Genomic DNA, 20,852 nt, shown 5'->3' on the forward strand with positions numbered 1-20,852 from the left:
AGCCGCGGCCCCTGCCGCAGCCGCCTCGTCCGTTTTATTATTATTATTATTATTATTATTTTATTTTTTTTTATGTTGGCGAGACGCTACCGCCACCGCCTCGCCAAGCCGCGGCCGCCGCGGCCGCCGCCGCCGCCTCGCCGCGGCTGCCGCGGTAGCGTCTCGCCAACATAAAAAAAAAAAAAAAAAAAAAATAATAATAATAATAATAATAATAATAATAAAAATAAAACTCGATATGCTTGCATGTTTATGTTGTTGCTTTCGCGCGTGCATATAGTGAATGGCAGGGCAAAAACACATGGAGTTCTCCCCGTAAAGCGAGACTTCTGTGGGTGCGGGCCGTGAGCTCTTGCTCTTGCAAGTGCGGTATTTCCCCCACAGACCCCCAGGGCGGCCGAGAAAACCTTTGTTCGACCTGAAATGACTCATTTAATCATCCAAAATGGTATGGAACACATTAATTAACTGAAAAATGTTGCATAGTATGCCTTTAACTGTACATTTTAATTATACAGTTTGCAGGCCCAAGATTAGCTCTTTAATCTCTTTACATTGTTAACCTGGCTAGTCAGATTGATAATAGCCCCATCAACATTTAGCCTGTTAAACTTAGCATTTCCATGCCAAGTTCGGACCGAGATTGAATCAGTTAACCATGCCAAGCTTGGTTCTTACGACCATTTACACATCACGCTAGCACAGTTCCCCGCCTCTTGTTGACGTGGATTGAAGGAGGGAATCAAGCAAATAAAAATGGCGGCGCCCGTAACATTCAGGAAGTTATGTTTCGTTATAATTGTGATATTTTGTTGTTTGCGGAGAGTCAGGCGAAGAAGGCAACCTTTGGTAAATTTACTTGACAGTCGGCTTTTGGGAAGTGAATAAGACAAACGATAGTCTAATCAGGGCTTACAGACACAGGAAACAACGACAGACGTTGAGGTTCATCACACTGCTTAGCAAGAAACTGGTCAGTTTTGTCTCTTTTTTGTATCTTTCTTACCCTTTCTTACTGCTTAATAAACAGTTATTAATATTTATAAATGTTTTATTATATATTTTTCGGTTTTATTTAAGTCTCCCTTATATTTGTTGTGCTTACAGAACTGTTTAGTCAGCTCACTGTAAGGAGATGACACAGTCTGCTCATGCGCTCTTTGTTATCAGAGAACCGAGCCACTGATGAACCATGCCGAACCCTACTATCGAACTAGTACTAGATTTAGTGCGGTTCAGTTGTGTCTGGCACGGTGCAGTTCAGTTGCGTTCCATTTACACTCAATAATTATCTCAGTTACGGAGCTCGGACCGTTCTCTGCACGGTTTCAAAAGGGTAGTGTAAATGGGGCTATTGTTTAGCACTCCATGTTCGGCACATTATTATTCTGGGTCTGCTTCTATTGAATCAGTTTGGGGAAAGGAGGGAAATTTAGCAGAACTTTCTGTGCTGATTGGGCGAAGTGATACCTAGTGCCCGCCTACCAAGGTTTGGTTTTAGCGAATCACATTATCAAATCAAAACATACTAAGCACCAGGCGTCATGTTAAACCACAACAGGGTAAGCTGGTCAAAGCACTTCTTGCTGTTCTTCTTTCGAAGATGAAATTGTGGATTCTGATAAAACAGAAGTGATAGCAGCAGCTACACATGCGTCCTTCTGCGTTGCCATGTTGGTGCATGGTTCAGCTGTGGGCTCGGCAACATGATTGGCCTGAACTGTTATTGGTTTGGCCACAAATGGCTTAATCTGGAGTGGTACAAGATGGATTCTCATGTGTGAATGCAGAAATACTGTGAGAAGGTTAGTCCATTGTATAGCCTCTCCAAAATCACAGAGTATGCAGCTCCTGTGCCTATTTCCAATTTGAGCCTCTTTCCATTAAGACTTACAGTATATAAACATATGCACATAATAAGGTTTATTAATTTCCCCTCCAGATTCTTGACAAATGTTTACATTTCCATTTATAATGTCTGGAAAAGACTTTCCCTTTGTAGAGCATGACTTTGTGGAGTTCTTGTTTCTTCTTTCCTGGATGATGGGGGGGAAATCCCAAAAACATTCAGACGTACTTGTCACTATCGTTTATAATCTATCGCTATCCTCTTACACGACTGGAAGTGCTTCCAATGAGGCCTTCGGATGTTTGGTTCACTTGGTTGGCTTATCTTGTTGGGAATGTCAGGCTTTTGCAAAGTGTCCTCTCTTCCGACACACTCGGCATTCTGCTACTCTGAATGGACACTCATCTTGTCTGTGTCCCTCGTCAGCACATCTGTAGCAACCCTTCCCGGTTGCTCTTATTTTGTAGTGGCTGCTCTGGAAATGGCATGTGCTCTGACAGATTGGAGCGACAACTGTTTTCCATTTTGTTTTGTCAATTCATGGTCCAATTCTATACCATATGCTACTGCTAGTGTAAAATCATTGGTGTAAGCAGAGTTTAACATTATGTTCCGAAGTTCTTCACTTTTACCTACACACACAAATTCTAATCTACAAATGTGCCTAACTTGCAGGTAGACATCTGTTACCCTAAACTACATATGTACTCAGTCATTGTAACATCTTCTCACTGGTTTCTGAAATCAACTTTGTACCTTTCAGTAATTAGCTTAGTCTGGGGCACAAAGTGTGCACTGAGCCAATCCATTAGCTCTCACAGCTTTTTTTTTTTTATCAGCAGGCTTCTGTGGCGCCCATATATCCATCAATCAGGTGTGGTTCTTCTTACCCACTATAGTCAGGAACACTGTGTTGGACATTTCATCAGCTCATTTGCCAAAAAGAACTGTTATTGCCTCTTCAAATAGGCTTCAAAACATTCTTCTTTTTTTGTTGAAGGAGAAATCTTCACTTTTCCCAAACACCACCACTGTCTCAGCTGTTCTTCTTTTCTGTCATCCAGCACAAATGTACTTGCAGCAACTTTCTTCAGCCTGAGGCAATTCCATCCTTGTCAACAAAAGTCTGTTGTGTCTCACAGACGTAATAATTGCTCAGGCAAGGCAAGAAGAGATGAGAAAGATCTGTAAACCGGATGGAAGTTTTATTCAAAGAAGTAAACCCCAAGCCCCCCATGCTGTCTCGGTGTTCAATGCAGTAATTTCACACACTTTATCCGGGCTCATTTGCTCCCTCTTGTGGGGGCATTTACAACATCCTATTTTAGTAAGTTGCAACCTTCATCTGATCACTACAGTTATCAAGATGAAAATTATGCTTGCAGGTGGGACTTCTATAAACCAAGCTGTCAGTATGTATTTATTATTATTATTATTGTTATTATTTTGGATTGGGTATCTTGAAGACCTGGCAAACAAAGCAAATGGTAAATGGTAAATGGCTTGTACTTGTATAGCACTTTAACTAGTCTTGATGACCTCCAAAGCGCTTCACACTACAGTCTTAGTCATTCACCCATTCACACACACACACATTCACACCCTGACGGTGGTGAGCTATGTTAGTAGCTACAGCTGCCCTGGGGCAGACTGACAGAGGCGAGGCTGCCATGCACCAGCGCCACCGGGCCCTCTGACCACTGCCAGCAGGCAATGCGGGTGAAGTGTCTTCCCCAAGGACACAATGACAGAGACAGTCAGTGCAGGGGATCAAACCAGCACCCCCCCAATTGCAAGACGAACTCCCTAACCTATGTGCTACGTCGCCCCGTGGTCCCCAAACATTTCTGCAACCCCAGGGGAGTAAGACATGTCTCATTTTAAGCCCTCAGGGGATAGTGCCAAGGTCACATAATCACCATCTACTTCCCTAAGTGTAAGTGGAAGCAATCTACAAGGAGCAGACAGACAGATGGGCCATACTATCCACATAGCCAATGACACTGGAAGATGCATCAGGGTGTTAAATAGACTTCATTGCTCTTCCAAGCAAAATGCTTCCTTAAAGTGCCTCATTACCTTTTAAAGTGTGTGCTTATTAGACCCGTGCAGTAATTTGTGAATTCGCAAGATACTTCAAACTTTGCTCAAATAAATGTTTTTGAAAGATGCTCTAAAACGATGGATACATACAAATGCATCCCCAAAAAATCATTCAAAACTACATTTATTCCAGTAATTTAACTCAAGACTCACATATAACATAGATTGCAAATTTAGAATTTATTTCTGGTTATTTTAATGATTATGGGTTACAGTAAATGGAAACCCTGAAAGATGGACTATTAAATAAAACCAATTAAAATTGTTTTCAATTGAGAAATGATGGCTTACTGAAAAGTATGTTATGTACTGTACATGAAATGTACTCACTAGTTCGACTAGTTAGACGTGGTACGGAAGCCTTCAGCCTATTGAGGTTTTTTTAGGGAGTCCACACTGTATCTTAAACAACCTTAAAGGTATACTATGCAACCGGGGTCGATTTTCCAGCGAGGCTCCCCCCAGAGGGCAAAAGTAAAAGTGCACTGTCATAAAGATGCTCAGCTGTTCTGGTTTCTCCGTCAAGCCAGGCGCGGTTGTTTTGAGCTTAGCAGACAGGCGAACGCAACGAAAAGTCGAAAAAACGGCAGTACAAACAATGACTAACACAGTGAAAGTATGAACATCAGGGTTTCCCGCAGCGCTATCTTGGCGAGGCGGCCGCAGCTACCGCCTCGCCAACATTCAAAAAAAATAAATAAAATAATAATAATAAAATAAAATAAAATAAAACTCGATATGCTTGCATGTTTATTTGACGTTAACACGCGGTTCTTTGTTGTTGCTTTCGCGCGTGCATATAGCGAATGGCAGGGCAAAAACATGGAGTTCTCGCTGTAAAGCAAGACCGACTCTCACGGTCTTGCACGAGACTTCTGAGCCTGTGGGTGCGGGCCGAGGGCTCCTGCAATTGCAAGTACGGTATTTCCCCCACAGACCACCAGGGTGGCGGAGAAAACCTTTGTTCGACCTGAAATGACTCATTTAATCATCCAAAACGGTATGGAAAACATTAATTAACTGAAAAATGTTGCATAGTATGCCTTTAAGAGATTTAATTCTTAAAAGATCAAATTGGATGAGATCCACTTTTTGAAAAATATTACTAAAATAAAGTACACGGGCTAACATACATATGTTGTAGAAAAGAAAATTCTTTGTAGTGTTGTTTCATTGAACATAAGATCACAATTATGAAACCCTTAAAGAAAGATCCAAACAATAAATGTGGAACTTTGATAGTTTCATATGGGCATATTCATTTGAGCTTTCAAACAGCTGTACCATGTGGCGGTCTGGGGTGGCTCTATTTACATGTTATATGGCTGTTCTTGAACTGCAATGCTCAAATTGGAGGTTGCATCGGAAATACAAGAGCAGCTGATGCTGTGGGATTGTTGAAGGATATCTATGCTAAATACTATTTAAAAGACAAAAGTGCAACGTGCTATTATTGAACTGATGATTGATTTAAAAAAATATTTGCTAAAGCCTAGGGTGAAGAAGAAACCTCCTTCAAATTTAAGTCAAGTTTAAGTCAAGTTTATTTGTATAGCACATTTCAGTAGCAAGGTGGTTCAGAGTGCTTTACGTACCACTTTATAATAAGGCTAAATGATGTGTAGATATGTTATTAATTACTCTGTAAACACTTTATAAATCATTATTAACTGTTTATTATGCATTAATAAAGGATGAGAAGAGACAAAACTGACCAGTTTCTTGCTAAATAGTGAGCCAAATCTATATTACATCTAGATTTGCTATACTAAATATTCAATACTAAAATACAACCCTGCATGCTCAATAAGCATTTTTAAACATAATTTTATACCATATAATTCTCTACTTTCTCACTGTATTATAATTATCCACTGCTATCAAAGGGAGCCTCATTGTAAATTGACCATCATGACACCAAGTAGAATATTTGACTCACTATTTGGCAGGAAAAAGGTCAGTTTTGTCTCTTTCTCCCCTTTAATTAATGCATAATAAACAATTAGTAATGATTTATAAAGTGTTTATGGATTAATTAATAGCATATCTACAAAGCATTTATAAGCTTCTATAAAGGGAGCCTTATCGTAAAGTAAACATATCAAAATGGTCACTGGTTGTGAGATCAGTAAAAAACATTAAATTGTTTTAAGTGAAAACATCAATACTCATCAATTATGTTGTTAGATATGAAATAGGAAATTTGCTAAAAATAATAATATGAAAAGTCCTCTTCCTTAACACTTCAATTTCTGGCCTTTATATCACACAACAGTGATTTAAATCAACACAATTCAAGGTGGTTGTGACCAATAAAGTGACTTGTAAGAAAAAGTGTAATTTCAACATAAAATTAAAATGTCACATTGGAGTGACATCAAGCAATAACGGAACATATTCAATGGAAATTCTGTTTGACAAAGCGCCCAAAATGGCAAATCCCTGTCCTCCAACGGTCTGCAGACCAAACACTACCCGAGAAGCAAGAACTCTCATATCAGTGCAGGTATCTCAAATACATCTAATTACAATGAACACATAAGCTTAGCCTTGGTGTTGAACAAAGTGTTTTTGTATCACTATCAGCGATGAATTTTATCACAAGCCTTTGATGACAAAGCTTGTTTTTGGCATTGAGAAAAGAACAGATCCAAGCATATCATTAGTGACATAGTTAGCAAATCCTTTGGAGAATAGTTGCTTTCACTAAGTGCTCCCCAAAACATGTTGGTATGTTTGAGCCAATTAAAAAAACTATCTCTTATTAATCACCCACTTAGTTGCTTCAATTATTTATAATTTATAATCACATGAATTTCAAATGAATTAAGTATTTGCTAAAGTTACTGTACATAAACAAAATTAAATCTCAAAATTATAAATTTTTGTTTCATTTAACTGTATGGTTGTACAAGTCTAGATAGATCATTAGGGCTGCAACTGTACAATTAAACATTAGTTATTTATTATCTTAAATAGTTAAACAAAATCAAAAAAATATGTCAATGTAAGTGCTGGAGCATCAAATCCTTCAGAGCAGGGCATGTTGCAGACACAAGCATGCTTACCAAAAACTATGAGACGAGTGTGCGTATCTGTGGAACCCAAAGGATTCTGGGCTGTGCAGCGATACATAGAGCCATTGAGCTCTGCTGGCACTCTCTCCAGTATCAGCTCCTTCCCCTCACGCTCGGCACTGCCATCCAGTAGGCGGCCTCCAACCCGCGTCCAGGTAAAGAGTGGTTCAGGAAATACCTCATTCTAACAATGCCCATTGGAGTATTGAGAGAAAAAAAAACAGAGGGGAAAAGATAAGAAAGAAGACAATAAAGGTTTAAGGCAGCTCATAGACAACTGTGAGTCTCATCCAAGAGATTAAAATCAAAGCACACATGAATTATACAGACTTCAATTTCCTCTAATGCAAAGACAAGTTAACAACATGCATTAATAAACACTTAACTGTACAAAGGCTTTTCGCTGATCTTCTCAGTGTTACCTTTGACCATATTTAAAAGTTAGTTGGGGGTAATTTGTGTTTTCACTGTAGCCTTACTGCAGGGATGTTCAATTCCACAATCAACCTATTTAGAACATCACTTTTTATTCGGTACAACAATGCAGTATACATCTAGATGAGTATTTAGAAGAAATCTGTCTTAATATGTTCATAATTTATTAGCATGAGTCAAAGTTCAAATTCGCACAAAGTTGAAAATGTGTATATATATATATATATATATATATATATATATATATATATATATATATATATATATATAGTTTACATTTCAAATAAACTTCGGCACATACATTTTATCTATGAATGCTTATGAAAAGCCATCCATCCATCCCTAGGATGGAAACCCAGACAATCCACATAGCCATGCTCTGATTCTTCTTTTAATGCCAATATTATCACAGCCTGCTGACCTACATCAGTGATTACAGAATTTCTGATTGTAATTAAACAAATGTTTTTTTTCTTCCAAAATGGAGCAAATAATAGTTAAACAAAGTAGAGCAACCAGGGTTGAATTTGGTAAGACTTTGTTCTGTCTGAAAGGTTGAAGCCAAATTTATCAGTCTTTGCACGTAGCCTTATCTGCTTGTGAAATTTGTAAACCCAAGTCCAGTGAAGGATAAGGGAAATTTTCTTTTTGATCAGTCTGCATACGTTAATGCCCAGGCTGCTGAAGGTCTTGACTGAATTTGTCTTGCAGCCAAGACTGTTTGTTAAAACCAATCTTAACTCTGCTCAAAGAGATGCTTTAAAAGAATCTCAAGGTCACTGAGCAAACACAAACACATGTATAAACCTGTGCAGCCAATAGCTCAGTGCTCTAAACCAACAACAATATGGAAAATTAATTTGTTCTCATAAAAGAGGAATGTAAATCAAACACAGCAACTGAATTGTGATTACTGAGCAGTGTCTGGGAAGTGTCAAAGGAGATTTGTGCTGTGGGTCATTTGTGTGTTCTATTTAAGGATTAGTCCTATTTCTTTCACCTGACTGGGTTTGGTTGCCTGATTTTGGTGAGGCATTACTGTCAAACAGACCATCACAATCCTCAGGCCAGTCACACCAGGGACATAGTTCTCTCTAACAGGGTATGATAGTGACACAAAGTCAGTTTTTTTTTTTATCAATATGGACATGCTCCATGCAAAACATGTCATGTAGACTTTCATCTGTGTTTTTTGGAGATCCTTTAAAGCACGTGTCAAACTAAAGGCCCGTGGACCGAATCCGGCCCGTCAAGGCAATTTATCCGGCCTGCCAGAGCCAAAAAAGGCATATCATGTCAAGTAGAGGCATATATCCTTTTAAATTGTATAAAGTGACTAAAACTGTGCCTCCTAAAACAACCCAGAAATGTCCAAAAAGAGAAAAAGTGATGCAGAATGGTGAGAGTTTAAAGTGTAGCTCACTCCAATATGAACTTTTTTTTTGCAGATAGGGTGCTACTATTATGTTACTGTGCATTTCTATAAAAGGAAATTACGAAATCAAAAGTATCATCTACGTGCAACCGGCCCTTTTAACGACTTATGGCGCCAAAGTGGCCCAATGTAGAAATTTGACAGCCGTGCTTTAAACACATTAAACATGTCCTGGTTACTCTTGTATAAGAGTTTTCTATTTGGGTACAGTTTAATTGCATAAAGCTTTACAAAAGACCAATCACAAAAGACATTAATTGAAGATTTACTGAGATGTCAAAAATCAGATTCACAATTTTACTGTCACCATAAATCTAGTTAGGCCCCACAACCAAGGCACACTCTGTTGTGTGACTTGAAAGGGACAAACTGCTGTATTGAAACATAAAAAAAATTAAATTAGACCATTAACACCGAAGAGAAGACTTTTTTCACCCAAGCCTATCAGACTGCTTGTCATTTACTACACGTCTCACCTTCTGTGGGCCTTGGAAAAATTTAAGGCAATTCTGTTTGCCTTCACAGATGATGCAAACAGTTTGATATAAATACAATGTTTGTCTTCAGAGCCAAGAATACTGAAATGATAAAATTATAATTTGAAACCCAATTTTGTCTAAGTGAATATTTTATGAACATACATATTCATTAGAATGGAAAATGTGTGTATGCTGTGATTTGACTCCTAATTTTGAAATCTAAATGGCAAAATACTTGCCTATCCTTAATTTGGACAATTCTGTAAAATCCCATAAAATCCTACCTGGAATCCTTGCACAGAGATGCGCACCGTGTCGCCAACCTTTGCCCTAGTGGGGGTCATGAAGAGTTTAGGACCTTTAGGAGCAGCTGAAAGGGAAATAAAAAGGAGACACAAACGAGACAAAGGTCATTGTACTGAGCATGAAGAACAAATCCTGCTGGACACCTGTTTTGTCGCAGAGGGAGAGAGACAAATACAATTTCCTGTCAATTAAGGTCACGGAGCGAGAGGCCAGGGACCTGCGGGTTCTTTCATCCAAAGGACTATGCTGGATTTATTCCCCTTTGGAGAGAAAGGGAACTAAATTGGGTAGATACTCATTACTGGAGAAGAATGGGAGTGCAAAGGGTAGAGTATGGAGGCAGCGAGATAAGGGGCACTCAGAGAGTTAATTCCCTTGTCTTGTTGCGGACAGCGGTCCACGGATATTTTTTAGTGCCCTAACTAAAACAAAGCAACACAAAAATAGGAATAAACAGATTCCAGTATAATAATAACAACAATAATCAACAACAACAATAATAATCAGGGAGTTTATTTCTCATGAATGGAATTTTGAGAATAAGTATTCATAATTTGCATTAAGTCATAGAATAGTGATACATTTTATGACCCCATAAATTGCTCACTACATGGAATCAGGCTACAAATACGCTCTGCACAATTCTTGTTAACAATTCCCCTAAATATAAACTACCTCACATACATTCTGGTTCAAATATGTTAAATCAATGTACCAATGTATACATGCAATAAGAAGAACATCCAACCAGAATCACCTGAAGAACACTTCTGGTGTTTACACTGTTTCATACCTTGCCAAGAATTGTGGTACACTGAAAAACATGTGGTCCATGGGTGTAAAGTGAGGAAAAGAGGGGGGTTGTGCAGTAGTGATGCATATGGGCTGCACACATGGCAAATGAGAGCTGGTACACTCGAGCATGATTTATTTCTACATGTTCAAAAAACATTGTTTATGCTTAGTTGTCAGTGCAGTAAGGTGATGTGGGAGTACTATATGAAAGGTAGACACAAAATGTCATGTCATGGTATTGTTCTTTTGTCTTCAGTAATAGGCTGAAATGAAGGATGAATAAAAATGCACATATTACCAAAATAATTCTTACTACTATTCAATTCAACTCAGTTTTATTTATAAAGCACCAATTGACAACACATGTCATCTCAAGGCACTTTCAAATTCAGTCAAATCAAACGGACAGATTGGTCAAAAAGTTTCCTGTCTAAGGAAATCTAGTTGATTGAGTCTATCCCATAGTCATTACTGCTAAGAGCTGAGGGAATAGATGTATTAACAGAGCTATGACTGTGTAAGTTTGGCAACTGTGCTAAAGAAAAACCTAGGATTATTTTCATAGTGCTCTATTAATGATGAAAAAGTATGCTGCTCTAAGTATGCAAAGTGTCTTTTATAAAAAACTAAACAGTTTTTCCAGATGAGGTAGGATTCCTCGAGATGTGTAGCGCACCATTTTCTCTCCAATTTCCTAATGTTGTGCTTCAAAGAACACAGCTCTAAATTAAACCAGGGAGCCAGCTTCCTGCAAATAATCACCTTCCTTTTCAAGGGGGCTATATTGTCTAATGCAAAACACAACTAGGAAGTGACGCGGTCAACAAAGGCGTCAATTTGTGAAGGGGAAGAAATATCATTGCTGCCCTCTGCTGGGTATTTTTGTGATACTGAGCAAATTATAAGGGGGACAGATTAAACTCAAATGTTATTTAAAATGGTCAGACAGGACTAGGTTGTGACAAAATACTGTTAATTATTCGCAATCAATTCCATATGTCAGCACAAGGTCCAAGGTATGAAGGCAGGAATGTGTCAGTTTATGCACATTTTAAGCAAAACCAACTGAATCTAGAATTACATTAACCTTAAATCTACATTGAGGTTATCACATTCAGTGTCAACATGAATGCTAAACTCCCCCACTATATTAACCTTGTCAGTGTCTAACACTAAATCAGATAAGAAGTCTGAGAACTGATCCAAAAAAGCTGGGATCCATGGTGGATTTTCTCTTATCTACACGTTTAAAATTGTGTTTACAGGTTCAAATACTATATGCACAAACCCCCAATTAAATTTGCATAAATGTCCCTTGGTAAATTGAAAACAAAAATATAAAAACTAAATGTTTTCTTTAAATTGGATGGTTTCCTGGCACAACCCTGAGTTTTGAAGTGTAACTCATCCCGATGTAAAGGCAGGGCCCCACCCTAGGCACATGAAAAAATGGCACCAATGTGGGTGGTTCCAAGAGACAGGGGTGAGTGGTGGGAGTTTTAAACAGTGCTCGTTGGTGTGGCAGTCAGGACGAGGGACCATGGCCTGTTGAAACATGGAGTGACCAGGGCAACATCTGGTGGTTTTGCCACAGAACTGTCTTCTGCGGTGGAGGTTTTCTAACCCCCAAACGCAGAACTATGGTGAGGAGAGCGTATACTTGAACCAATATAAAAAATCAACTGAAAAAGCCACCATTCAACCCTAAGTGGGCTGCACTAAGACAAGTTCACATGAATCTGTAAAAAAAATGCACAGTAACATTAAAGTAGCACCGTTAGGCCCAGTTTATCTGCAAAAAGGTTGATTTTGGGGTGAGTTACACTTTAAATAAATCTTTAAACTTTCAATTGAGTTCTGGTTAGGGGTATTCCTTAATGGTTAATATAAAAATCTCTAAATGTCTTTATCACTTGGAGCACTCAACTGTGTCAAAGTTCTCTTTTTGTCTTTCTGTCTGTATTTGTACCTATTGAAAAAAAAATATAAACATAAAAAATTATATATATATATATATATATATATATATATATATATATATATACAAATATTGTTTGTAGCCTATATCTAAATTAACACAAAAATAACTAAACAATCAATGTATCAATTAGTACAAAAGTAAATTTCCAGTTGTTTTTGGATTAAAAAAAACAAAACCAAATAAACAACATGGCAAGCCAACCACATATGTCATGCGGCCACTGCTAAGTATTCATTCTCCTTTAAATATTAATGGGATTTCACAAGCTAAAATTGGCATGGCGGTGGGAAGCATCCTATCTTTCCACCTCCTACACACTATCAGAAAGGTATTTTTAAATACTGGTGTCATGCAGTCACAGAGCTTGCAAGGCATATGGCCGGTAGATGATGGCCAATTTCTGGGATTTGCTCCAGCAGTGACAGTTGGTGTCCTACGTCACTGCCTTTGATTACGGCAGCATGAGTATGATGGACACAGACTCTCTCGGGTGAGGACATCACAGGGGAAATGAGCCACGGTCCAATGACACCACCTCCTAAGGCTCAAATTCTTCCCCTTGCAAAAGAGAACTGTTTTCACTTCATGAGAGGTCGAAGAACTAACATGCCTCCCAGAAAAGCAACCGTGCTCCCTGTATCAGGTGTGCTGTGGTGCCAAGGCAGAACATCAACAGGTCTGCCCAGCTGCACAACAGGCTTAGGGGAACCTGTCGTGTTAGCTGGGTGACTGGATCTGTTGAAAATGAGAAGCCAGTGAGGCTGACTGTTGGATAATTCATTAAATAAAGCCCTGACTTATTTCAGTGAAACACACAACAACTCTGATTTTCTTAGAAATCCAATGCAAAACCAATGTAAAACCGATGAATGTGAGGATAATCTGTGGTTGAAGAACATATAACAACATAAGAAACACACAAACATATACACATTCCTCACTGTTTTCGCTCAGCTGCAAGTACAAGAACGCACATCCTTGTTTACTTAATCAGGACCATACCTTGACTTCCATTCATTCCATTAATTGGCCTAACCCTGACCCTAACCTTTAGCAGTAATCCTCACCCTAAACCTAATTGACACCTCTGTCCCAAACCTAACCCCTAGCCCAAAGAACGACCAGAAAAAGGTGCTCACTTTACATTAAAGTTCACACTTTACTAGTAAAATGTGCAAAAAATGTTTTTGCTTTGCTACAAGTTCAAGTACACACAAACACACACACACACACACACACACACACACACACACACACACACACACACACACACACACACAAACACACCGAACATCTGCTGATACACAGCTTAGACTGAGGTGTGAAGGTGGCTGATCTCCTACCACTGCTCAGAGTGTGAAAACTGAATTGATTCACATGTCTGCTGATGCTGAACACCTTCACTCACTTCAATTCCAAAACAAATGACATCTTTTAATTATCAAGATTCTCTGTTCATGAATGAACGTATGTTCATGAATATAATGAAGCGGATCTCACACAAACATGGGCAAGATTTTTACAGATTACCAAAACCCACCACCTGCTCCAGTTACATTTGCATGGAGAGCACAGAGTGATTCATGAATATGCATGGACCATGACACAACATTGGTCAAGTGTCAGGCTGTCACTCGGTCTCCTTAGGCAATATTAAATCTCTGAAAGAGTTATTACTTATGAGCGCTGCGCAGATATCACATTCATTTCCTGACCACGCTTACACACACCTGACAAAAAACAAATGCACTGAAATATAAATTAAAGGGACATAGTAAAAAAAAGCTATCCTTATAACGTTGCAAAAGGCTGACATACTCAAAACATTTCCCAGTTCAATTTATTGTAGTTTATGTATATAGCGGCAACTCACAACATGTCATCTCAAGGCACTTTACAGATTCATTATCCGGTTTGTCTTTTATCCAAATCAACCTCACAACAAATTTTATTAAAAAGTTTTCTGCCTTTGGAAATGAAAGAAAGAAAAACAACTCACTTTCAAGATGGTTCAGGTCTAAAGAGGGTAGGTGAACGCTTTGAATTTCAAGCGGGCTCTAATTAGAATCAACAAGCACCTTTTTGTGTTTTCTCTTCTCTAGATGTTCAGATTGAAAATGTATGCCAAGCGATACCACTTCCAGCTCTTCCAAAGACCAAAGTTAGTACCACATGAATGACCTCAAGATGACATAGGCTTTTCAAAATATATATTGGAAATAATTTCAAACTACACATTCATTATTTCTTCCTTTTTCTTAAATCATAAATGATATCATTATCATATAAAAAAGGCAGAAATTGGTCATAATCCACATTTACATATTTCATCTAGAGTTAACAGGTGATTTCATCATACCTCAAAATGATGCAGTTCTTCCTCTTGCATGGCATGCAGAATACTCCTTTTACCTATATATGTGCAAATGTTACCCGTTACATTTTATGTTATTTTTTTGGGATGTTATAATCCAAATTAAATAATAGTAGCCATATATTTATGAAATTGTTTCAAAACGTTTTGTTGTACAGATATTCCTAAAAGAATGAGTGCAGACACTTAAGCAATCATGCTTCACTCCTATACAATCAACTCTGTCTGTTTAAGTTAGTCACCCTCTCTACATCTATGACAACAGAAACCTTTAAATTTTTTATTTTAAAATTGTTTACATATTTAAACATTTTTAGTTATGCAAGTATAGGCCTTGGCTGCAAGGAAATTACTTCACCTCATTCTGCTCTTATTTGTACATGATGTGCTGCTCAACGTCAACTTTGTCGATTGCTACTTTTAGCATCCAGGAGGCCCTGGATATCTTTATGCTTTATTTGTGTCTTGTCCAAGCTGCTTACTCGGCAACTGGTCAAGGCAGATAGCACTCTCCCTAACTGTAAGTGTAAAAAGAGGAACATTTAAGAAAAACATTTTTTTTCTATTAATATAAATGTCTCCATTTTTGCCACTCTTGCTGTTGATCCTTTTTAGAACCCTCTTTGCCAACAAGATAGCACTTAAACTGGTAAGCAGTGCTCAAGTGCTATGTAGCTTTAATTAACTTTAAGGTAAATCCTTTTTGATTTAATTAAATTGAAGTAACTTGTTAAAGTTTTGAGAATTCAGTTTTGACTAAACACAATTATTATTTTTTATTATTATTTTAAAGGACAGCTTTAGAAAACTTACTAAAACAGGTAGAGATATGTATTTTGTTATTTACATGTGCTTTTGGGAGATTTCTTTAGAAAAAAAGATTTTGTTTTCTTGTTCTCCAAATGTTTAAGTGTGACATATGTCTACAAACACGTTAAATAATGTACACATTATATCAATACACTGTAAACCTGTTAATTTCTTACTAATGAATACTTTGTAGATTTAACCTGCTTGCTCAACAATAGAAGTAAATCTCTGACTATGGGGAGTGAGTAGGCTTTCAAAGGAATACAAATCAGAACAAAAACAGACATGGTACACAACTGAAGCACCCTAATGTCTTCCAATCACAAGAAAACCTTAGCACATCTTTGACTTTGGCAAATTGCTTCTTTTAGAACCCGTTATCAATGTATGTATTAAATATGGCTTTGTTTATACAGTCCACTTCCTTTCTTTTCTTCTGTTCCCAACTATTTTATCACTAGATTCAGGCATTTTTAGACGCATTTGGTAACCATTCTGCTGACTTTTGGGACAAAACATCCCCCATAATGCTCCCCAAAGGAACTGTCTCAAAAGAACCTTTCTTAGCTTCTAATTAGTCAGTGTCAGAGAAAAACAGCAGCAGTGCCAGTGAGCTGCTTGTACTTGTGCAGGGGTGTCTTTGTGTTGGGATAGAATTAGTTTACACTCAAATGTCAGATAAATGAAGAGGCCTCAGGTGAGTGTAATTGACCTACATTCATGCCAGGGAATATAGCTGTGCATTGTATGTCTGAATCATTTTTCTACAGGGTTTCTGAATCTGCTATAGCTAACAGCAAGAAAAAACAGGTTAATGTAATAAATCTGTTTCCATTAGTTTGCAGGGAAAAGTCATTTTTAATAGAAAGAGTGTAGCATAGCAATTTGTTAAATATTGACCGTATTTTTTTTAAAGAACATAGATTTTAAACAAACAGTAGGTACTGTAAAAGCTTTTTAAGCAGACTGTTTAATTTTATATCTTCAACTGAAAACTCATCTCTTTTCACTGATAAAGATGAGATGATTGGAAAATTTCAGATGTGTTCAGTAACCCTGCAAACCAAGTTTTATTAAATTAGTTTGCAGTGTAATTTTAGGGTGTCCCTGCATTATTTGAGATAAATGCATCCTATTTCTTCTATTTTTCTCAACGATGGACTGTTGTACTTACCTGACTCCGCCAGATAGATTTGCTCCGCATATCCATCTGGAAACCTTCCGTTTAAGTAATTTTGGGAAGGGGCGAAAATACTGGTTAGCTGATTGGCCTATGTTGGTGATAGACGGGCCAAATAAACCAATCAGATTCGTCGTCGCTCGTAACAGAGCGACAACGAAAACACAACCACAAGCCAAGCTACTCTTGCTGCTGCAGGTAAAGGCTCGTTAGCTCAGCAAAGAAATACTCTGTAATTCCGATAAAACTTGCTCGATAGCCGCGCTAACGCTAGTTTCATCGGCTGAAGCCGCCATGTTCTTTAGACTGAACTGTCGCGCTTCTCGTTGCGTCACACCTCAACCCGCCTCAAAGCCAACGCTGATTGGACGTTCGTTTGGTGAACGGCTCCAAATTTTCTTTAACGGAGGGTAGCCAGACTGATCTGCGAGTGAAACCTTGAAAGCTCGCGAGATCAGGATGGTCTCACGAGGCTACTGTTGTACTGCTATACAATGCAAAATTGCATCCAGCGTGTCCTGGGTCTTCCTCTGGGTCTCCTCCCGGTGGGACGTGCCCGGAACACCTCACCAGAGAGGCGTCCAGGAGGCATCCTAACCAGATGCCCGGGCCACCTCAACTGGCACCTCTCGACTAGGAAGAAACAGAGGCTCTACTCTGAGTCCCCTCCAGATGACCGAGCTTCTCAGCCTATCTCTAATGGAGAGCCCAGACACCCTATGGAGAAAACACATTTTGGCCGCTTATATCCGCAATCTCGTTCTCTCGGTCACAACCTAAAGCTCATGGCCGTAGATGAGGATGGATCGACTAGTGAATTGAGAGCTTCACCCTTTGACTCAGCTCTCTCTTCATCCACAGCATACCCATGATCCTGTCCGGACTGAATATTCCCTTCTCTGCTCACAAGAGTGGCACCTGGTGTGGCCTACTGTTTAAATGGTCAATTTGCATCCTAACATATGTATCCAGAGATTGTATTCTACATGAAACAGTGACGGATGGTTATATAAGCTACTGTTGTCCTTGTATTACCTCAAAACCAGTATCCATCTTCTACTGTGACCCCTGACATTGGGAACCAAGTTTGTCTGCTGAACTGGGAATTTTACTTAAATGCATTGGACTGCATGCACGTGACAGTCTGATTTGCTATTTGTGGTTGATGTATGTCAGGAACAAAGTTCTATTAAGATACAACTTATATGCTACAGTTAGTTTAAGTTAAAAAAACAAAGCCTGACTATATATTAGAAAACATAGTGAACAAGTGGATTTTTAAAACACAACCAGAATGACGATTACAGCCAGATCAGGTTTACAAAGTAACTGGACAAAGGCACAGGAAGAATGGAAAAAAATGGTCTTTTTCATGAAATAAGTACCGGTTTTCTAACCAGGGTTGTGGCTAGAGCTAGGTTTTAACTAACTAAAATAACTGGTTTGCTTTTTCACCACTGGAGAGCCACGTGAGTATCACATCTTTACATCATTATTAGCGTCTAATTAATTTATTCTTTTGCTCCCTTTTGTTTTTTGTGAAGGACTGAAGTGGCTGGAGACAATTTAATCACAAAAATAAGTTTTTTTTTTTATTACAGTATCCCTGCCAGTGGATACCCTAAAACAAACACCTATGTTTATCGATGCTCTTCTAAACAACCAGCATTGCTTGTGAACACTTAACAATCCTGATCAGCTGAACTGTTATTCACACCAGCGTAATTCCTAGAATTAACTATGAAACAACAAATAACAGTCAGCCTGTCTTACTCTGATACTGTCCGTCCATCCGTTTCGTCCGTCCGTCCGTTAAAATGTTGTGTTGTTAAATTAGACTGATCTAAAATGAAACTAACTATTGGAGTTTGAAATTTGACGCTCACAGTGTTTTGATTGGCTATTGTTTCCCATGATCCCGCCCTTAAATCCTGACAAAAGTTGCTCTCACTGTCCCAGCAACGAACCGATGCTGGGATAGAGCTGGTTTTCAGTGCTAGGGCCAGAGTTTGTATCAGTGGTGAAGTGGTGCAAAGAAGTGGTGCTTAGAAAGCTAGCAGCTATTAGGTGCTGGTACTGGTTTGTTGGAAAAGGCTGCACACTGTTCCCCTTGGGAAATGTAGAATAAATACTGTATAACCTTTTCACACATACCCATTGATAGTTGTGAGCACAAAAAAAAAGACATGGTGTGAGATTTTTAACCTCCATCATTTTGTTAAGCATTTAAGAAAATAATGAGTTTCCATAGATTTATGCAGGATGACCATGGTTCCTCAGTGGCATCAAAAGAAGCAACTTTTAATTACATGGAAGCTGGTGAGAGGAGATGAAATACATCGCGACATAGAGCAGCCAGAGTCTCCTCATTCAGACTTTTTTTCTTGCTGCAACCATTCCTTGCATCCTGTGAAAGATATTGTCTCTGTATATAGTGTGCGGATTGCATGGCTCGTTTCCAGAAGGACTATGCCAAAGTATAGTCTTTGAAGTCTTAATTGGATATGCTGGAAGCCATCTTTGTGTTTAGATAAAACGGGACAGGGTGTATGTATCTCTCATAGATCATTACGTAGACTGTATATATCTAACACACACACATACAAATAGCTAGAGAGAGAGAGAGACAGAGAGAGAGAGAGTTATGCGTGAAACTTGACTTGAACTTCTGTCAAAGCATGATTCCTGTCTTGTGAAAGCAAGAGAAATTTAGTGGCATGTCAAATGTCTGAGGAGCTTACAGGTCGTGTTCCCTCCTGTAAGCTTGGAGTTTGATGAAGTGCAGGATCTCTGAAACGCTCTTTCCAATTATATAACAATGGTCAGCGTGTCTAAATTCTCATTCAACTTCTCTAATTCAGGCTGACTTTTTCAATAACGCTGCTGGGTTAACTCAATCTAGCAACAGACACCTCCATGAATTGCCCTGTCACTCACTTGGAGTTGTGCATTCGCTGCTAAGCTCGCAATCTGCTCAGCTGGAACACAATTAAGCAGCGTCAAATGAAAATCAGTGTTGTTCTGCGCACGTTCGCAAGGTAACACAAGGAGGGCCAGTCGACTTCCGACTGTGACATAAAGACAGCATGAGATTAGCAACAGAGAAATCAGAAAAAAGGGTTTGGGTGTTTGAAAAGCAATACAGGACAGACAAGTGTGCGATAGAAAAATAAAACCAGCATGCAAAACATATCAACATTTAACTCACCCAGAGTGACCTCTGTCTGCATGGGCATGGACAATGCTGGATGCTTTACTTCACAGCTGAATAGGGCATCATTATCCAGCTGCGGGTTGAGGGTCCAGGTGAGTCGAGCCTGTACCACAACAGAGCCATCGCTCTGAGGGATCTGAGTGTGGCTAAAGTAGTACAGAGGGTCCGTGCTGTGTACCCAGCGGGGGAACTCCCGGCTAACCACTGTCTCTGGAATGACCTCTGTTGCAGGGCTCGGCTCATAGGCCTGCTGGCCCTGAGTATGGACACGCTGAGGGCTCTCTGTGTACAGGCGGGCAGACCGGCCTTCCGGATCAAGAAGCGAGAGGGAACGCTGCAGTTTGGTCTCATCAAGGTCCCTGCTGATGAGTGGCCTGGCTCCTCTCCATCCTGCTGAGCCGACTGCTCGCTCGCTGGTGTATGGCTCAATGTAGGAAATTACTTCAATCAGCTCACCATCACGCTTAAAGTACACCTGATGATAGTATTGAAATGGGAGATGTTGAAGGGATGGCAAGGGAAAAAACAACACAATTTTAATAGGCTTGTACACTATCTGCACAAAAGAAACAATGCATACCTTAAACATTTGCTTGAAATATGTTGTTGTGGTAAGTGGTAAAATATTTAGATCATGATACAAAATTCAAAATGGTTCCCACATTTCCAAAATACTTTCCTAAAAGATTTATTCATAACTACCAAAGCCAAAATATGTTTAGCTTCAGGGTAAATAAGTTCTCAGAGACTTCTTGGGTAAATTTCCTAAGATGCCCGGAGCATTCTGGTTATTTTCAGACCCAACAGTTGAGCG

General features: G+C 39.0%; 1 protein-coding gene across 1 annotated transcript in view; it reads right to left on the reverse strand.

The window, feature by feature from the left end:
* The window catches only part of igsf21a (immunoglobin superfamily, member 21a), a gene marked incomplete in the record, with an annotated part of 185,891 nt that overhangs the window by 13,234 nt on the left and 151,805 nt on the right, over positions 1 to 20,852 (reverse strand). Inside the window, 3 exon segments of the mRNA XM_036151534.1 lie at positions 7,021 to 7,213; positions 9,663 to 9,748; positions 20,033 to 20,513. Coding sequence (XP_036007427.1) covers positions 7,021 to 7,213; positions 9,663 to 9,748; positions 20,033 to 20,513 — 760 coding nt within the window.

Source organism: Fundulus heteroclitus, chromosome 20, assembly GCF_011125445.2.
Source record: "Fundulus heteroclitus isolate FHET01 chromosome 20, MU-UCD_Fhet_4.1, whole genome shotgun sequence".
Classification (NCBI taxonomy): domain Eukaryota; kingdom Metazoa; phylum Chordata; class Actinopteri; order Cyprinodontiformes; family Fundulidae; genus Fundulus; species Fundulus heteroclitus.